At 38.7% G+C, this 17,397-nt stretch overlaps 2 protein-coding genes across 3 annotated transcripts in view; both read left to right on the top strand.

Moving 5' to 3' along the window:
• Window positions 1-13,802, top strand: part of LOC135696849 (acyl-CoA Delta(11) desaturase-like) — a 97,576-nt gene extending 83,774 nt beyond the window's left edge. For both annotated transcript variants that reach the window (XM_065216383.1, XM_065216384.1), the window contains exons 3-5: window positions 12,987-13,172; window positions 13,235-13,458; window positions 13,524-13,802. In XM_065216383.1, the coding sequence (XP_065072455.1) occupies window positions 12,987-13,172; window positions 13,235-13,458; window positions 13,524-13,600 (487 nt within the window). In that variant the 3' untranslated portion in view covers window positions 13,601-13,802. The remainder of the gene's footprint in view (window positions 1-12,986; window positions 13,173-13,234; window positions 13,459-13,523) is intronic.
• Window positions 13,803-14,649: 847 nt separating this feature from the next.
• Window positions 14,650-17,397, top strand: part of LOC135696851 (acyl-CoA Delta-9 desaturase-like) — a 40,746-nt gene continuing 37,998 nt past the window's right edge. Inside the window, exon 1 of the mRNA XM_065216387.1 lies at window positions 14,650-15,141. Within this exon, the coding sequence (XP_065072459.1) occupies window positions 14,793-15,141 (349 nt within the window). The 5' untranslated portion in view covers window positions 14,650-14,792. The remainder of the gene's footprint in view (window positions 15,142-17,397) is intronic.

Below are 17,397 nucleotides of genomic sequence, written 5' to 3'. Positions count from 1 at the left end.
GGAACTCGAAAAAAAGGGCGAAGATATCCTGTTAAGAGTTCCAAGAAAATTCAGACAAACACAAAATTTCATGATCTGGGACCCAGGAAAAATCGAAATTCCGGAATTTATAATCATTTCAAGATCCTGAGACTTCAAAAATGACGCTATCATGAAAGTAATTCTTTGGCATAAAATTATTCGTAATGGTCATGCAAATAGTGGAGTTACCCGTAGTTTGGGTAAACTTTGTGTGAGTACCACGATGTTAGGCTTTGGTCCCTAATTCAGCCAGGTGAATTTTGTTTCAAAATAAAATTGCCTCCTGGTCTTTTGGGTGTTGTAAATCTGATGAATTCCAGGGTAATATTAGAATTACTTAGAACTAATAAAATCTTTATATTCTGGTACACACTGTTTCAACGATTTTTCAACTTTTGGGTGATTTAGCAATGCTAACAAGTTATTTGCTGGTGCTATTCCACTCATACGTGTCCGACGCTTATCTGTCCGTTGCTCGAAAGTAAATGACGAAGGAAACCATTTTTGTCAAGCGTTTTTATTACCGCTGCTTTTCTCCTCCCTTCCATTCATTGGAGAAATGGTGAGCGGTCAACCGAGCCGAGAACTCTAGGATTGGGCGATCTTGGTTCGATCTTTGAGAGATCGATCTTTTTGATCTCGATTTTCGATTTTAAGGATCGATTCTTCACTTACTAAAACATCGTAAGAATCGATCTTTCCGTTATATATTTCCGTCCTTATCTTTCGATCTTCAAAGAAGCAAACGAATGTAATTTTTGTGCATCGAAAACTGATTTACATTCACCGCAAACCTAAATCTAATGAACATACCCTAAAATTTAGTATCAGCATAGTCGCTCCTAATGTTGTATAAAATAGGGCCAACGGGTCCGCACTCGTGTTTATTTCAGTTACCATGGAGACGTTATTTGTGATTAGCCCCGGTTCCTTCTAAATTGTATCATTATTTATGTACGGCCTTCAATTTGAAATGACGTTTCACATTCATCTAGTGATTTTAGATTTTCATTCGAATAATCGATCAATCGATTAACGAACCGAAGAGTAAATATTTGTAATCGGTTGTATCATGCTGATATAAACATAAACTTATCCAGAGGATCATCACCCATCGTTTCAAACATATGCTGCACTCTCATTGGTGGAAAAATGACAGCACAGCGAACAAAAAATGATCGATTAGTTGTTGATCGAATAATAAAAAATGGGACATCACTGATTTTGGTGTGATTGTTTTGATAAAAAGCGCAAAATTTCATTGCTACCGAGGGGGCAGCAAAACCATAAAATTACCCTACCACCCCCATATTCATTGGATGAAAGGGACCGTGAAAGAGGACACTAAAATAGAAAGTTATTCTTGCAACTGTTTAATCTTAGAATTCTTCTTTGATAGGTCTGAGAATATAAATTTGATATGTTGCCTCTTTCATTATTACGCATTATGACAGTTAGGTTGACAACAGGGTTACTTTGATTCATTTCACATAAACATATGTTTTATGGGATAATGGAATCATACGATATTATGATTAAAGGGTGTCCACGATGAAATTGCCACACACAAAATTGATTCGCAAAATTCGAGTTTTCATCCGATTGCCATCAAATTTTCAGGGATTGAGAAATAACTATTAAACTTCATTTTACCATTTTACTCGTATTTTATTTACAGTCCATACGCAAATGCCCCCACCTTGGCCTTAACCCCGGCCATAAGATTCTGCACAACCTGTGAATCAACCGTTTTTTGCATGTAAACCCATACTTTCTTCAGTTCCTCGACTGTCTTCACTACCTTAGGTCGTTTAAGAAGGTGCTGCTTCATAATCGCCCAGTACTTCTCGATGGGGCGGAGCTCCGGAGTGTTGGGAGGGTTGAACATTTTCGGCACGAAATTGACCTTATTGTCCGCATACCACTTCAGCACGTCCTTGGAGTAGTGGCATGAGGCCAAATCCGGCCAGAAGATTGTTGGGACGTTGTGGGCCTTCAGGAGAGGAAGCAGCCGCTTTTGGAGGCACTCTTTTATGTACTTCCGATCGGTGGTCAACCGTTCCTCGAACCGCTTAATCACTCGCGACACCGTGGAATTCGCGATTCCCAACGTTTTAGCGATGGAACGATGCGAGAGATCCTTGTTCTCGTGATGAATGCGCAAGATTTTATCACGCACGAGCTGTTCTTTCGACTCCATTTCCGCGAGTTTTGATCACAGGACTTTAAAACTTGCAGGATGTAAATAATGCACTATGAACTAAATCCACCCAAATTTTCATTAAATTCTACCCAACGGTTAAAAAGTTAGAGCAATTTCTTAGTGTGGCAATTTCATCGTGGACACCCTTTATGATGATATTTTGTGTTTGTTAGCAGCAAGAAGAATTTGTTACGTTTGTGTTTCACTCACAAAACCTGACTATTTCACTCATTCTTGATTTTTCGCGAACAGCGATCCGAGCATCGCTGATTGTTGCTCTTTGAAAAAAAATTGGCAGGTTTTACGTGAGCAATCTATCTCAAAATGCAACCTACTAATTACTAATACTAATACAAAATATCATTTAAGAACTTCTTAATCAGACGAATTGATAAATAAACAAATCTCTCGAAAACACGAGTAAATGAAAATTGAAACATGTTTCGTTTGATATTTAAAATTTAAATGACTCTAAATCCAGATACTTAGCCCATTAATTCGAACACTTTTAAAAGCTTATTATCACTGCCTACTATACTAATAATCCCACATATTAGTTATCTTGCAAAGAAGCCGTAATATTCAATTATACTTTAAATGTCCGGGTATTCGGTGCTTTACGGTTATTCAGCATTATGAAGAACAGATCGATCCTGCAAAGCTCGATTCCTTTGTACCGATTAAATCGGTGGATCAATTCTAGTGCAATAAATAAAATCGTTTCTCCAAGATCGATCTATTACTAAAGATCGCCCAATCCTAGTGGGATCGCTCATGTGAGCATGCGGAATGTGTCGTGTGTTCGATTTGAGCTCCATCTCTACGTCCGAGTTTTGGATTTTTCGTTACATGTCTGAATTTTAGCGGCGTCGGTGATGTAGTGGTAAGCGTGAATACCTCTCACCCCAGCAGGCCTGGGTTCAATCCCAGTCGGCGCCGTCGGGATGTTCTGAGGCATAACATCTCTGATCACGCCTTCCTTCGGAAGGGAAAGCCGTTGGTCCCCGGTTCATGAGTTGATGGGTCGATAGGTAGGGATAGGTAGGTGTGGGAGCTGCCTTCCTGACGTCGGTAGCATTGATGCTCAGCACGGAAAACAAGATCGACGGAAAATAAATCAAGGTTGTCTGAATTTTGATTTTTTTTAATGCTACCCCCAATCTAGAAATTAAAGACGTAGTCCTACGTGAAAAAGAGATTTTACGCGACAGTTGAAAAATTCAGGACTTTTTTTTCTGTGTAGGATATCGCACCCATTCAAACACACATGGGCTGGGATCAACGGTTTTACTTCCCTTCCAAAGGAAGACGTGACCAGAGAAAATATGAACGTCCAAAGGAGCCAAAATCAAGCTGTCACGAACCTTCATAAACGAGTGCACGGACGGATTTGAGTTCACTCACTTGAAAAAAGTGACACAGCTGCGGGCAATGTATATTAATCATGAACACAACATATTCATTATGCATTGTGAACTCCATGTGCACTCGTATATTGGGAGCCAAACAGTTTGAAGATGCTTTTCTTACAGTTGAATAAGAATACACAAGGCGGTCTTGAAATCTTGCAAATTTTCATGACAAGAAGAACAAGCTTTAAAATAAATTCCGTGTTTGCTACCTACTTCTCCCTCCCAGCATCTGGCAAAATTCAGGAAGATCAAAATGATAGATGTACTTTATATGCTATAAAAGTGTTCGTCTCTGAAATCATCGGCTGGACCTGTTCTGTCAAATTTTTCATTGGTATTCCAATTTACATCCCGATGTATGAATAAATTAGCATGCAAATCCTATCAAATTCACGATCCTCAGTCACGGCTTTTGCACGTGTTCCAGAAGAAAATAATTTCGCAACATTATGTCACTTGGGATCCGGTTTGATGCTCCAGTTTGCTCCCCCCAAACGGCTGGTCTGCAAATGTCAAGCCAGTACCGGATTGTGTGGAGCTATTATTTAAGCATGCTCTCAAAAAACAATAAAAAATAGAAAATCAAAGGCCAACTCCGATGGCCGATGGCACCAATTGGATGATTTTTATTCAAATGGCTGAATCGCCAATCTTTTAGCAAAAGATAATCATAAGATAATAAAAAACATGTGATCTCAGCAAGCACTCCATGTCATTTTTTTTCTATTAAAATAGTTAGGTGAGTAAAATATTTTGGATTCTCAAAATCATCTTGAAATTCATATATCGATGTTCTACGGACTCACAGCTGGGAAATAAAACTGTAATGCCAAAATATTTCGGATACTCCGAAATTATACCATGCTGATGTAAGCATTAACTTCTCCAGAGGAACATCACCCATCGTTTCAAACAAGTTTTGCACTCTCATTGGTGGGAAAATGACAACCGCGAACAAAAAATAATCGATTAGTTGTTAATCGAATTAGTAAAAAAATTAAGCATTTCTGATTTTGGTGGGATTGTTTTGATAAAAAAGCGCAAAATTTCAACTCTACTGAGGAGGCAGCATAACCACAAAAACATCTTGCATACGGGGGGTATTCATTTGATGAAAGGCACCGTGGAAGAGGACACTAAAATAGAAAGTTTGTCTTACGACAGTTTCATCTTAGTATTCTTCTTTGGTATAGCCTCCAGGATAGCAAAATCGTTGTGCAATAAATTGATGACAGAATACAAAAACTCAAATAAGTCAGCATATATAAACAGTCCCTCTGCAATCCGATCAATAAGTGCACCGCACAGTCTCGTTGATGCGGTTGATGCTTATCAATTTATTCGATCATGAATTCAAGAGAGATATCCACTTCGTATAAAGTAGCATCTTTGCAACAAAGGGAAGGTCCATTAATTATGTCGCGTACATTTGGCTCATTTTCACATTGGCCCATTCGGTCACATGTTTTATTCTTCTTCTTCTTCTTCTTCTTCTTCTTCTTATTCTTCTTCTTCTTCTTCTTCTTCTTCTTCGCATTTCAAGCTTATTGCATATCGCATATTAGCTTATTGCGTGCTCTCAACTTAGTGTTCTAGATGCACTTCCACAGTTATTAATTGAGAGCTTTCGATGCCTGTACCATTTTTGCATTGGTATAATTGTGTGGCAAGTCCAATCATACTTCTATTTCTATTCCCAGTGAAGTCGAGAAATTTCCCAACCCGAAAAATTCCTAGACCGGACCGAGAATTGAACCCAGCCACCTCCAGCACGGTCTTGCTTTGTAGCGGCGCCTTTACCGACTGAGCTAAGGGAGGCCACATGTTTTATATGGGCCTTAATTATTTTTTTTGTATCGCGGAGAACAAATTCTAGCAGACGCAATTATTTTTCCGGTCAAAATAACTATATTGTTCAATTTAGAGATAACCCGAAACTATAGTTGATTTGACTATATATATAGAGGGCAACAACTATAGTCCATAGTTTGCTTAACTATATTTTTCAGTAGATGAACAAATACAACTATGCTTTAGTTGATTCAAGAAAACTGCTGTTGGGAAAACAAAATTTTACAATGTTTATTAAACGAACTGCTCTTCATTATCGACATATTAAGGAAGTTTGCTTTGTTTCTTAATCGATCTCAAAATCGATCATCTGCGTGAGAGCCAGCTATCTTATCGCCTGCTCTACGCATCACAAGTTAAAAGTATGTGGATTTATTATGATCACTTGAAACCAAATTATATACACATTTGACGGTTGTAATAATTGATCATAGTTATAGGTGAATTGAGTATAAGATGAACAGTTGAATGTATCAGGTAGATATGATTGAGTTGACGGTCAAATTAATGTTGGAATAACTAAAGGTTTCTTTCAAACAACAATATTTTTCCATATGAAAGTAACTATTAGGATTGTTATCTTAACTTAACGAATTTGTTCTCCCTCCTTTTTTGCATATTCTGCACAAAACATACTTTCTAAGCCCCGCCCTTAATTGGATTTCCCGCCGTTGTGAATGACTGGGCGGGTCAGAAAGTATCTTCGGATATTAATCTAAATGCATATATAAAGGTATTAGGCATGTTTTGCAGTGTCAGGTACTCTATTTTGTAGTCTGTGAGAAGGAAATCACAAATCGAGTGTCATCAAAATACATGCCATATTGATCAAAATTGAATTTTTTGGCTCTTGGTAGTAAAGCTTCAATAAGCTTGGGATCGAAGATAGTACCAGAGCTGAGCCAAAAAGTTGAGCACGTTTCTTCGGGACCTTCTGGTCTTAGAGTTACCTCTATAGTAAAACCACAGATAAACAGACATAACTCTTAGAAGAAACTTCTTCAAAAAATATCGTCAAGCGTATTTTGCATGCGCACTAGCACCATCTATCATCCACATTCCCAAGCATTGATGTTCAACTAGAGCATCCCTCGTTCATACCATTGTTTCACCAGTTGCTTTTCCCTCGTTCTGTCAACGCGTCAGCTGTGTTGAATAAAAACAAAACAGATGGAAGTCAGTGATGTCGGTCTACTAAATTTTCCGTAGATCTAAAGAATTGATTGAATTCTGCAGAAATACGGATCCGTAGGTAAGACTTTTTTAGGGATTTGTTTTGTTTGTTTAGTGTGCTTTTTCTTTTGCTGGAAACAAGTTTTTAAACGAGGTAATGCATCACTAATTAGTGCCCTTTCTACTACCACTCATCACTTTAATGTGTGTACAGCAAAAAATATAATAGGTATAAATCAATGAAATTCATGGTGAAGTATTGAACATCAATAACTGGTAAAAGGTGTAAAAGTTGATAGAATATTATAGTCATCAACAGTCTTGTAAGCCGTCACGGTAGTCGACACATTTTCTGTGATAATTGACTGCCTTTGCCTCCGACACTTGCAATCCAAGCTATCATAGTACAGTACCAAACTAAAATATCATATGACAGGCTCTGTCATACGACACTGTCGCCGAAGACCGTCACGAATGTATGTATTTTAGTTTTTCTCATAATAAGAGCTGCTGATGGTGTGCTTGTGTGAATTCTGAAAATAGCAAGCAATGATGTCCTAGTAATAATATTTCTGATCAGAAATGGTTTGATTTACACCAAATTGAGGAATTACAACGAAATCACACATGTCATATGATAGCTATTTTGATAATTTTCTTTTAGCTCGAATGTTATTCTACCGCTCGTGTTGTGTGAGAGAGACGACGGTAGAGCATGAGTGTTCGAATGCAAACAGACTTTCGCGCACGACAACGAAGCGAGTGTAGTAAAAAACGTCAACTGTTTCAACCCTTGGTCATCAACATGATTTGTTCTCGAATTCTGTGTTAATCGTACAGCGTAATATTAGGAACGGAATGACTAATGTGCAGCACTTTCGATGTAATATTCAACTACTTTTTTTTTCTGTATTCGTCAGATGTGGTATGTGTCTCCAGTGGGATGCCTTGACCACTTATCATTTTCAAGAGCTGACATCTACTATATAGACGTGAAAAAAAATGGCATCACTGATAAGTTCGAAATTTGGTGGCTTGCTCAATGCTTCAGTGGCGCCACAATGACAAATGCAAGCACATTCCCAACTAAAACATTATTTGCGATGAATGTGATTGTAAGTGTTATGTCTGTTTGTCTGGGGTAAAACTGTATGTCGAAAAATATTTTTTATTTAATTGTAGCTTGTTTAACAATAATTTTCGGGAAAAAACTGAACGTCAAAGCCCCTGACTAATTTCTTTAGGTTGTCGTTCACTTTTTTTGATCCCCTCTGCAACTCCTTTGCTGTTGTTAGTTTAAGGTAAAAGCACAACCGGTGGGAGGATTATGAAAAGGACCGCCAGCTATACCACTGACTTGCAGCGGCAGCAACAGTAGTAGAGTCAGCATGCGGTTACCGTTCAGAGTAATTAGTCCGAATATTAATCCTTGATACAGGAGGAAGATGAATGGGAACGTGCCACCCGGGAAGAAGGACCAAGCAATGGGTGCAATTTGCATATTAATTGGTGGGGCCGTGATTGGGCTGCTGCTGGTGAGAACCTACACGGTAAGAAAAAAAGACCCAACGGAAAGTTCACTTTCACTTACTTTTGACTAGTTTGTCTCCTTTTCTCCTTCTGATGTTGTCAAAAACAAAGGAGCCAAACCACCCAATATGGGCAGGGTGCCTTCCATTCATTTTGACTAAAAAAAATGTTTTAAGAAATTCTGGAATAATAAGATGTAAACAACAAGAAAAGATTGTTAAGTTTGTGTTTGACACATAATACCTGCCAATTTTGCTACATGAGAGTCGCAATAAGCGATTTTGTAATTTATCTCACCCACTCTTCGCTCTCCACTCTTCGTGAAGAGGCCATCAGAAAAATGCTCATTGTGACTTTGTCAAAGCTAAATTTGCAGATTTGATGTGTAAAACACAAACTCTACAATCTTTTCTTAATGCTTACACATACAAAATATCGTCACAATATCCTATTATTCCATAATTTCATAAAACATTTTTTTAGTCAAAATGAATGGAAGGTACCCTGAACATGGGTAGTAAAGTTTGGGAACCCAACGTTGCGTATAATCATGTTTACCTACTTTTGGGTACAACTAACTTACTTTTGGGTAGAAAGCTAGTGGAAAATTCCATACGAATTGCACACAAGTATATGAAAACTACTTTGACCCGCTTCACCTACTTTTGGGTTCCTACACTATAGTGCCGAGTTGAGTGAAAATAACATACTTTTGGATACTTTTTTCTAACCGTGTAGGATTTGCAATCAGGAACTGTTCCGTTGCGACTGTCTTGCTTTATTTGCAAGACATCTTTACATTTTTTAGCATCTGCTCTGCCTGATGCTGCTGCAGTCGCGGATCCCAACCGGTTTCGTATTTCGTTTTCTTCAGATTGGAGGTTTTCAATCCAGATCCAGAATGTTTATCTTCCCCAGCAGGACGGTACTGGGCGATCTTGGATCGATCTTTTTCATCCCGATTTCCGATTTTTCGGATCGATTCTTTGTCCATGAAAAATTGAAAAGATCGATTTTTTCATTCGATCTTTTCGGTCTTCAAAAAAAATAGGTGGTAATTTTACATTTTACATTTACATCGTAAAAAAAAACAATTTACTCTCACCCTAGACTGCGTGTACATTAAACGAACATAACATAAACATCACCATCGCTCCCTATGTGTTATTAACACTGTGTAACACACAGCTGTAACGATGAGCGAGCAATCAGCGATTATAAAATCGCTAGTTGTGACCGTGTGAAAGCAAATTTGACAAATTTTATATGTCATATACAAACTTTACAACCTCTTCTTGCATCTTACAAATAAAAATGATCATCATAGTATCCCATTGTTTCATAATACCAAAAAATAGCATTTTAGCTGTAATGAGCAATTGCAAGCCTGGTTCTTGGTAGTGATCCGACTGGAACAAGGCGAAGATGTGCGCAACGAACAAGAAGGATCGATCAGATTGAAGGCGGCTTACCTAGTGAGTAGCCAAACAAGAATGATGTTCGATGAAATCCGTTTTCAACAACTGAAACCGGTTGATCCGATTTCAAGGAGCTGGCATGCCGTACTGGTCCTACCAATTTATGTAAAAATTATGTAAAAGAACAAGGTGACATTCTACAACATAATAAAACCTATAGGCACAGACAAACAGACATAACACATTGAATATTTCTCACTGTAAAACATCGTCGCTAAAACATTACCGACATCTGTTGAGTACACTGTGGTGGGCACTACACTGAACAGATGGCGGTAGTGTGTAAACGTCTAACGCAAGCGAATTGACTATGCGCGCCACAGGTGGCGGTACTACCAACTACGATACATTTAAATTGTCCGTTAAATGCTTGTTCAATGAACAACTTGCGAGTGTTATATCTGTTTGTCTGTGCTATAGGTATAGGTATAGCAGGTATCCATACCCAAATGAATTTGCAATTATCGAAAAATAAATATACACTGAAAGCCCCCGTATTTAAATAAGGCCCGTGATCTTGCCTGCTGTCAAACATATAGGATTGATATGATGTTGCCAGTCCCCTGCATAAATGCGATGACCGATTCTCTTCGTCGATTTTCTCTTTTGTTAATAACTCGCTAGAATTCTAGATAAACATTTCAAAAGGTCCTATCTGCATTGGCCCAAATGGCTACCTTGGGGAACACCAGAGGGTATCTCGAAACTAGGCGAATTAACACCGTTAATGCTCACATAGGCTGAGCGGTCAGTTAAGTAAGACTGTATACACTTCGTGGCCCAATTAGGTAATCCCATACACCTCATTTTGTCCACTGCAAGCACATGTGGAACCCTATCGAACGCCTTACTGAAGTCCACGTAGATTGCATAAACTTGTCGTCGTTTTTCAATGGAGTTGATCAGCGAGTTGACAAACACCATTAAGTTGGTTGTTGTAGAGCGTTTCCTCACGAAGCCGTGCTGATGTTCGGTAATTATTGGCCTAACCGCTTGATATACGACCTCATATACGATCTTCTCCAGAGCTTTTGGGAGGCAGCTTAGAATCGAAATTCCGCGATAATTTTCAACGTTGTGGATGTTTCCAACTTTCTGAATAGGTGTGATGGACGCAACCCTCCACTATGTGGGGAAAACACCACTAACTAGCGAACGATTGAAGATAATCGACACAGGTGAAGCGAGAGATGCAGAAAATTTCTTAATGAACGATGGCGGCAAACAGTCTGGACCAGGGCCTTTAGAAGGATCTACAGATGAAAGAACTTTCATCACCTCTTCAACAGATACATCCAACTGCGGTAATAAAAATGATTGCACATGTGACAAAAGTTATACTGTCATGAAGTGACTGTCATACTTATTTGATCGAACTTGGTACTATGAGCATGAGCATGATTTGTAAAATAATTGTGAGCACTATACAACAGCTATACAAAAACCATACAAGTGTGATCATGGATGTGCTCATAATTTATTATACAAATAAAGCTCATGTCATAGTTTGTCATACAAGTTTATCCGCGCCATAAGTGATATATGGTGTATTTAGATCTAAGCGTACATTAGCGGAACGGAAAAAAAATTGCGTTGGAATGAGAGAGACAACTAGTACTTTTCTCCCTCTCGTACCTTCGCAAAATCTCTCTCCGCGGGTGAAACATCGCTCAGATCTGAATACACCTATATTGTCACGGAATATTCTTTCCAAACCAACGAAGAAAACGTTGACATGCTCATTGATATACAGCAATTCTTCGCCAGTATAATCAAATTTACTCAACAGCATTGCAGCACTGTATGAAAGTCATTTGAACCACTCGAAGAAACATGGTTGCCAGTGACATTGCCAAAAGATTCCTCAAAAACCGTGCTGCTGTTTTGACAGAAATTTTCTTTGCGCGTCTCTATCAACGTCTCTGGTTGGTGGGCGTTTGATGTGCGCCGAAGTGTGTTTCTGTGCGTGTTAGCACAATGTGGCAGAGTGACTTACCCCCTGGGTTATACATACATTATAATTACTGCGTATTGAAAGACAAGTGCGTGTTATAGTCGCTATATTCATAGCCTGGCGGGTAGAATCTCGGTTTCCAATTGATCTGTCAAATAGCGGAACCAATTGAGCAAACCACGACCAACAACAGAAAAGAGCACATCAGCTATTGCGAATAAAATTTCGGAAACCGTTTTCTCGTGACTAAAGGCTCACCTACACAAACTAACGCCATCTTTAGGTTGTGGAAATTTTCCCCTATCCGATGATGCTGGTAATTTACCTTCGATTGGCGAGGAAAAAAATATCAACGTTTTGTTTATAAAAGTTGATAGTACCTTTTCAATTGAAGGTCTACAATATATTGAAATGGTTCCGCTTTTTGATAGATCGAAATTCTATCAGCCAGACTATGAATATAGCGACTAAAGTGCGTGCCCCTCGGGCTACAATCAATGACAGAACGCAACCATATTTACACGAAACGAAAAAAGTATCTGGCATTCCACTTACCTAAAGTCCTCTAGTTAAAGTATGGACGACTGTCACCACAAAACTGAAAAAGCTGTTCCACTCGAGCAAAGCGGTGCATTTTAACGGTTCGATTGGAACCGCTTTTGACAGACGTCCAAACTTTTACTGTAGGGCTTTACATTTACCCAGATCGAATTGGCATACGGAAAATTCATTTTCAGTTTAAATTTTCTGAATATTGCTTAAGTTTAACCAATAATACCAGTATGATGACATGAAAAAACCAGTATTCGGCAATGGGCTTAAGGTCGATACAAAAAACCTGTATTTGCTATGCGTTTTTAACCCTTATGTGCCGAGTACCCCGTCATGCACACACTACGAAAAAGACATGTAAATTTAAGTGCCCTGAGACCGACACATGCAAGCGGCCCTTTTGACATAAGAATCAGTTGAAAAGAACGAGAAAATCAATTCAATCAAACGCATTTTTCGTCGAGTTACATATGTTTCAGTTTCCGGACACTTAATTTTACATGCCATGTTTGTCCATGATTTACGTCAAAGCTGAATTACGTCTCGTGTAAAAATAATAATTTTTAAGTGTGCACATAATGGTTAAAAATTCAGAAACAACATTCAGGCTCGGCATTTGAAGAAAACTCTCTGAATTTATGGTCATGATAATTTGAATTTTTTATCTGGGCAGTAGATGTATTGTAGAACAATTTTACTGAAGAAAGTATATGATTGATTATCTCTAAAAGATGATGCTCGACGGATGATTCGCCATTTTTACGACTTTCTCTCAAATCTGACCACTTCTTTCCGTTTTCTCTTTCACCCAGAAATTTCATCCTGATGAAGATTCTATTCTGCTTCGTACTACCGACCTTCATACCGTGGTACTTCCTGGGCGAAACGTTCGAAATGGCATTCTTCAGCCAGTGTTTCGTGCGCTACGTGCTAAGCTTGAACTTCACCTGGCTGGTCAACAGTGCTGCACACATCTACGGCAATCGGCCCTTCGACCAGTAAGTTGTACAGCCTATTCTACTTTCCGAATAGATGATTAATTAGAACAACTATCCCACAGACGCATCCAACCGGTGGAAAACAAGGTTGTTTCCATCGTGGCAATGGGTGAAGGATGGCACAACTACCATCACGTGTTCCCATGGGACTACAAGGCAGCAGAGCTGGGCATCTATTCCGTCAACGTGACCACATTCTGGCTGGACTTTTTCGCCAAAATCGGTTGGGCGTACGATTTGAAGGAACCATCGAAGGAGCTGGTTCGCAGGACGATTGAGAAATATGGTAAGTTGTGATACTTTTTGGGTGTGGAGTTGACGAGTGATTCTAATCGGCAATAATTTCAACAGGCGATGGAACTCATCTGGAGATTTCGACTAAAGACCACATTGAAGTCCCCGATCCAGAGGTAACCAAATCGCGCTAGGCTGTATAGGATAGGAGGAGTTTTATCTGCAATCATCAGTTGTGATCGACCGAATTAGTTTTCAGTCCAAGGGATTGGCTATGCTGAACCAGATTTTAAAATAGATTAGAGTCGCTGAAAAGGGTCCCGTTGGATGCAAATGTTATTTAAAAATGTAAAACTATAATTAATTTTCTGCATGATAAAAGCCATGAAAAACAAATTATGTTCACCAGATGTTTCCTTATTGGTGAGAGCCATCAAATAGAGGATGATTGAAAATTCTTGTTTTTTTTTTTATTATTTCCCAATAATTCATTAAGACGCAGATACCTAATCACTGTGAAATTCAATACCCGGTGCCAATGTAATACCTGCTGTAATGCTGATGAAACACTCCCTTGGTAGATTCACTTAACCTCCAAGTGCCGTCTAGCGTGGCTCACACAAACTTCCAAAGGGTAGTTTTCCTAAGTCAAACATTTATCGGAAATTTAATCTATCTCTAACTAACTTTCAACGCCGAAACTTGCCCAAAACCAATCAAACAAACCGAAACGACAGCAGCGACATCGTTTAACTACATACGACACCATAAATGTTCAAAAGAGTAGTGTGACATCAACGCTCACACTCGTAACGAACCCCGTCTTCCGTAACAACACAGTTGCATCTAGTCAAAAACAAGACAAAAGAAAATCAGTGTCTCGTAGTTTTAAGTGACCACTGACCATGCCGGAAAAAGCCAAAATTTCGTAAGTTGCACTTCGTGTGTTTCTTTTTTTCTGTCTTAACACTATTTTCAGAGATTGAGTCAAGCGTGAGATCCTCCACCGAAAACCTATATACTTAAGTGAACCTTCATCTGAGAGCCCAAGACTAAGCCAGTCGTGGTTGCCACCGTGGTTCGTTCGGACAGAAATTTCCTACTGCGCTGCATGTTCTGTGGTGCTGTGCAGAAACATTAAAAACCCAAGAAATAGGACTACTATCCAAAACGTCAAACCGGATTTTTTTGGCGACCGAAACGGTTGACCTCGTTCGTTAGATACTTCTCGAAAAGAGACCGGTTAATTAAAGCCATTCGTCGCGAACTATCAGTCGACAGTTCGCGCAGAGGATGAGCCGTGATCGGACGTGAAAATCGTGCTTGAGGAAAAGCCTGGTGGTTTAGATATTAGTATTTGTTTTCGGTTTTTTAGTTCGGATCAGGATGACGGTTGCAAGTGCACCGAAGGCACTCCTGAAGGCCACCCCATTCAATGACAATCTGGTCAAGATGAAGGAAATTATCAGTGACGCCAATAATAACGATGCCGCGATGAATGATGATAAAAGTGTTAGCGACAAGGATCTCGATCGGTACATAAGCCATTATCAGGAATGGAAGCAGTCCGAGTCCGGAAAATGGATGCAAACTCAAGTGGAACGTATTCTCGGGCTGAAGTTCGATAATGAAATCAAGTGGAAGAATGTGGCCATGATCGGTGGATTGCATCTCATTACGATTGCGCTGTTCTTTGTTTACGTCTGGGACTCAACCATTGTCACGTGGGTTTGGGGTAAGTACCATCATTATTCCTTTCTAGCAGACGATCATCAAACATAGTCGGTGGTAGAAGAAGCTAAATAGAACCGGATCTCTCAAGGCGAAAAGAATAAAAACAAACTTTATAGATACAACACGTGTGACGTTGTCGTTGGAATCCAATCCACTCAAACATAATTGATTCAAAAATTTACGATCTTCTGAAATCAGAAATGATGGCCGTTTTTTTCCCTTGAAAAACAGGATTGGGTTGGCCCGTTGAAGTTTGTTCGAGATTATTCAAACTAGGGTTAATGTCCCTGATGTTGGCCTCAGAAAAAATTATGTAAATTTGAGTGCTCTAAGACTGACATATACGAGCGTCAATTTTAACATAAAATTGAGTCATAATAGACACGAAATTCAGCTCAATCAGCTCAGCTTCAGCTCATCCTTTATGTCAAAGATGGATTCCGTCACGTGTAAGATTAGGTGTTTCTGAGTGTGTACATTTCGAAGTAAAGCATTTATCGACAAATGTTCACATGAAAACAAAAATATCCATTTATATTGTCCAGATGACGCATTGTTCTAAGGAAAATTGAAGAACAGGAGATTTTTAACGATGCACGGTGGGACTATTCTGAAAAAAAAAGACCGCCAATACCTTTTCTCTCATTTATCGTTGTTTTAAAGACTTGCCCAACTAACAATTTTAGCTGCAGACTAGCGTATACAGCCGAAAATTGCCTTATGCAGCTAATTTTTGTCTGTATAAGCTGATCTGCAACTAAAATTGTTTGTTGGGTGGTGTCTTGGAAGAAGTTTCTCGTAATAATGATCCAAGCCTTTTGAAATAGTTAATCATTTTGTCAAGCTTCTGCATTCATGTTCCATCAGATGTCACTGCTGTTGTTTGCAGTGACATCTATCGGAAACTACACACAATCTGTTTTCCGTTAATTGTTAACAGAGGACACTGCAGTGCAAAACTTGTCTGGTACCTCTATATATGCAATTAGATGAATATTCGAAGTCCCTCCCTTTTTACACATTCTGCACACAAAATAGCTCACCCCTCATAGAAATTCCCGCCGAATTCTATTAATGGGGTGCGACAGAAAATATCTTTTGTTCAGAATATGTAAAAAAAGGAGGGACTTCGAATGTTAATCTAAATGCATATAAAGAGGTACCAGACATGTTTTGTAGTGTTAGGTACTCTATTTTGAAATCTGTGAATGGGAAATCACAAATTGACTGTCATCAAAATAGGTACATGACATGTTGATAGGTTGAGCTAGTGAGAGAGAATTTTCTTTCTCAAAGTTCAATTTTTTCAGCTCTCTGGAGACTGGTATTAAAGCAGGTAGAACTGAATGGGGAAAAATCATTTTTAATTTAATTGTAGCTTGTTTAACAATAATTTCCGGGAAAAAAGTGAACGGCAGAGTCCCTGACTAAATTATGCAGGTTGTCGTTCACTTTTTTATCTGAATATGCACCGAAAGCGTATTATTCCCACTGCTCTCAATTTCTATATGAGGAACAGCGCCATCTCTGTGGAAAAAGACCGGACGATATGATTGATTACCAAATTTTTATTAAGCTGGTATTACACTTGCAAAAACTATTTTTTACTGGTTTGAGATAATAGCTTTATGTCTTCAGCTATAATGTAGAAAAGCAAATTTTATGAAACTTTGCTCAAGACACCAAGCTTCTATAGGCCTTTTAATGGGAACTTACGATCGATTCAGCCTCTGGTGGTGAATAGGAGAACGTTAAAAATAGTGTTAGCAGAAATTTTTTCCTTGAGGCATAGGAAGCGGAACACTTTTTTACTTTTCCTGATAAATTGATTCATCTGAGATGCTCCAAAACTTAATCTACAGTTGAAAAATTTAATTCTGTAACATTTTTGCAAAGCTCCTGCTAGTGTACAGGAATATTTTTGGTACAAATCAGCTCAGATCTGTGGAAAATCGGACAATAAGACAATTACCGATAGAAATTGGCAAGATTTTTAATGAAAAATGCTTTAATTTGCGTTGTGAAAAATAGTTATTCTGATGTAAACAAACGGTTTGGTAGACGTTCCTTCTCGAACTCACGTAGCGCACTCTACATTGATGGTGCATTAAAAAGGCGTTTATCTTTATCTTTACAAGATTTAAGTGAACTCTTGACAGGAGTACCTTAAAATCGCTTTTTCGTATTTTTTTTTTTTTTTTTTTTATAGCCTCAACTACAAAGTTTTCAATATTCTCAAAATACACAACTTTGCTGA

This window comes from Ochlerotatus camptorhynchus, unplaced genomic scaffold (assembly GCF_037179485.1).
Source record: "Ochlerotatus camptorhynchus isolate MF236.1 unplaced genomic scaffold, CSIRO-AGI_Acam_v1.1 ptg000062l, whole genome shotgun sequence".
NCBI classification, from domain to species: Eukaryota; Metazoa; Arthropoda; class Insecta; order Diptera; family Culicidae; genus Ochlerotatus; species Ochlerotatus camptorhynchus.
The sequence above is the reverse complement of the archived record's forward strand: the minus strand, read 5'-3'. Positions and strand labels throughout refer to the sequence as shown.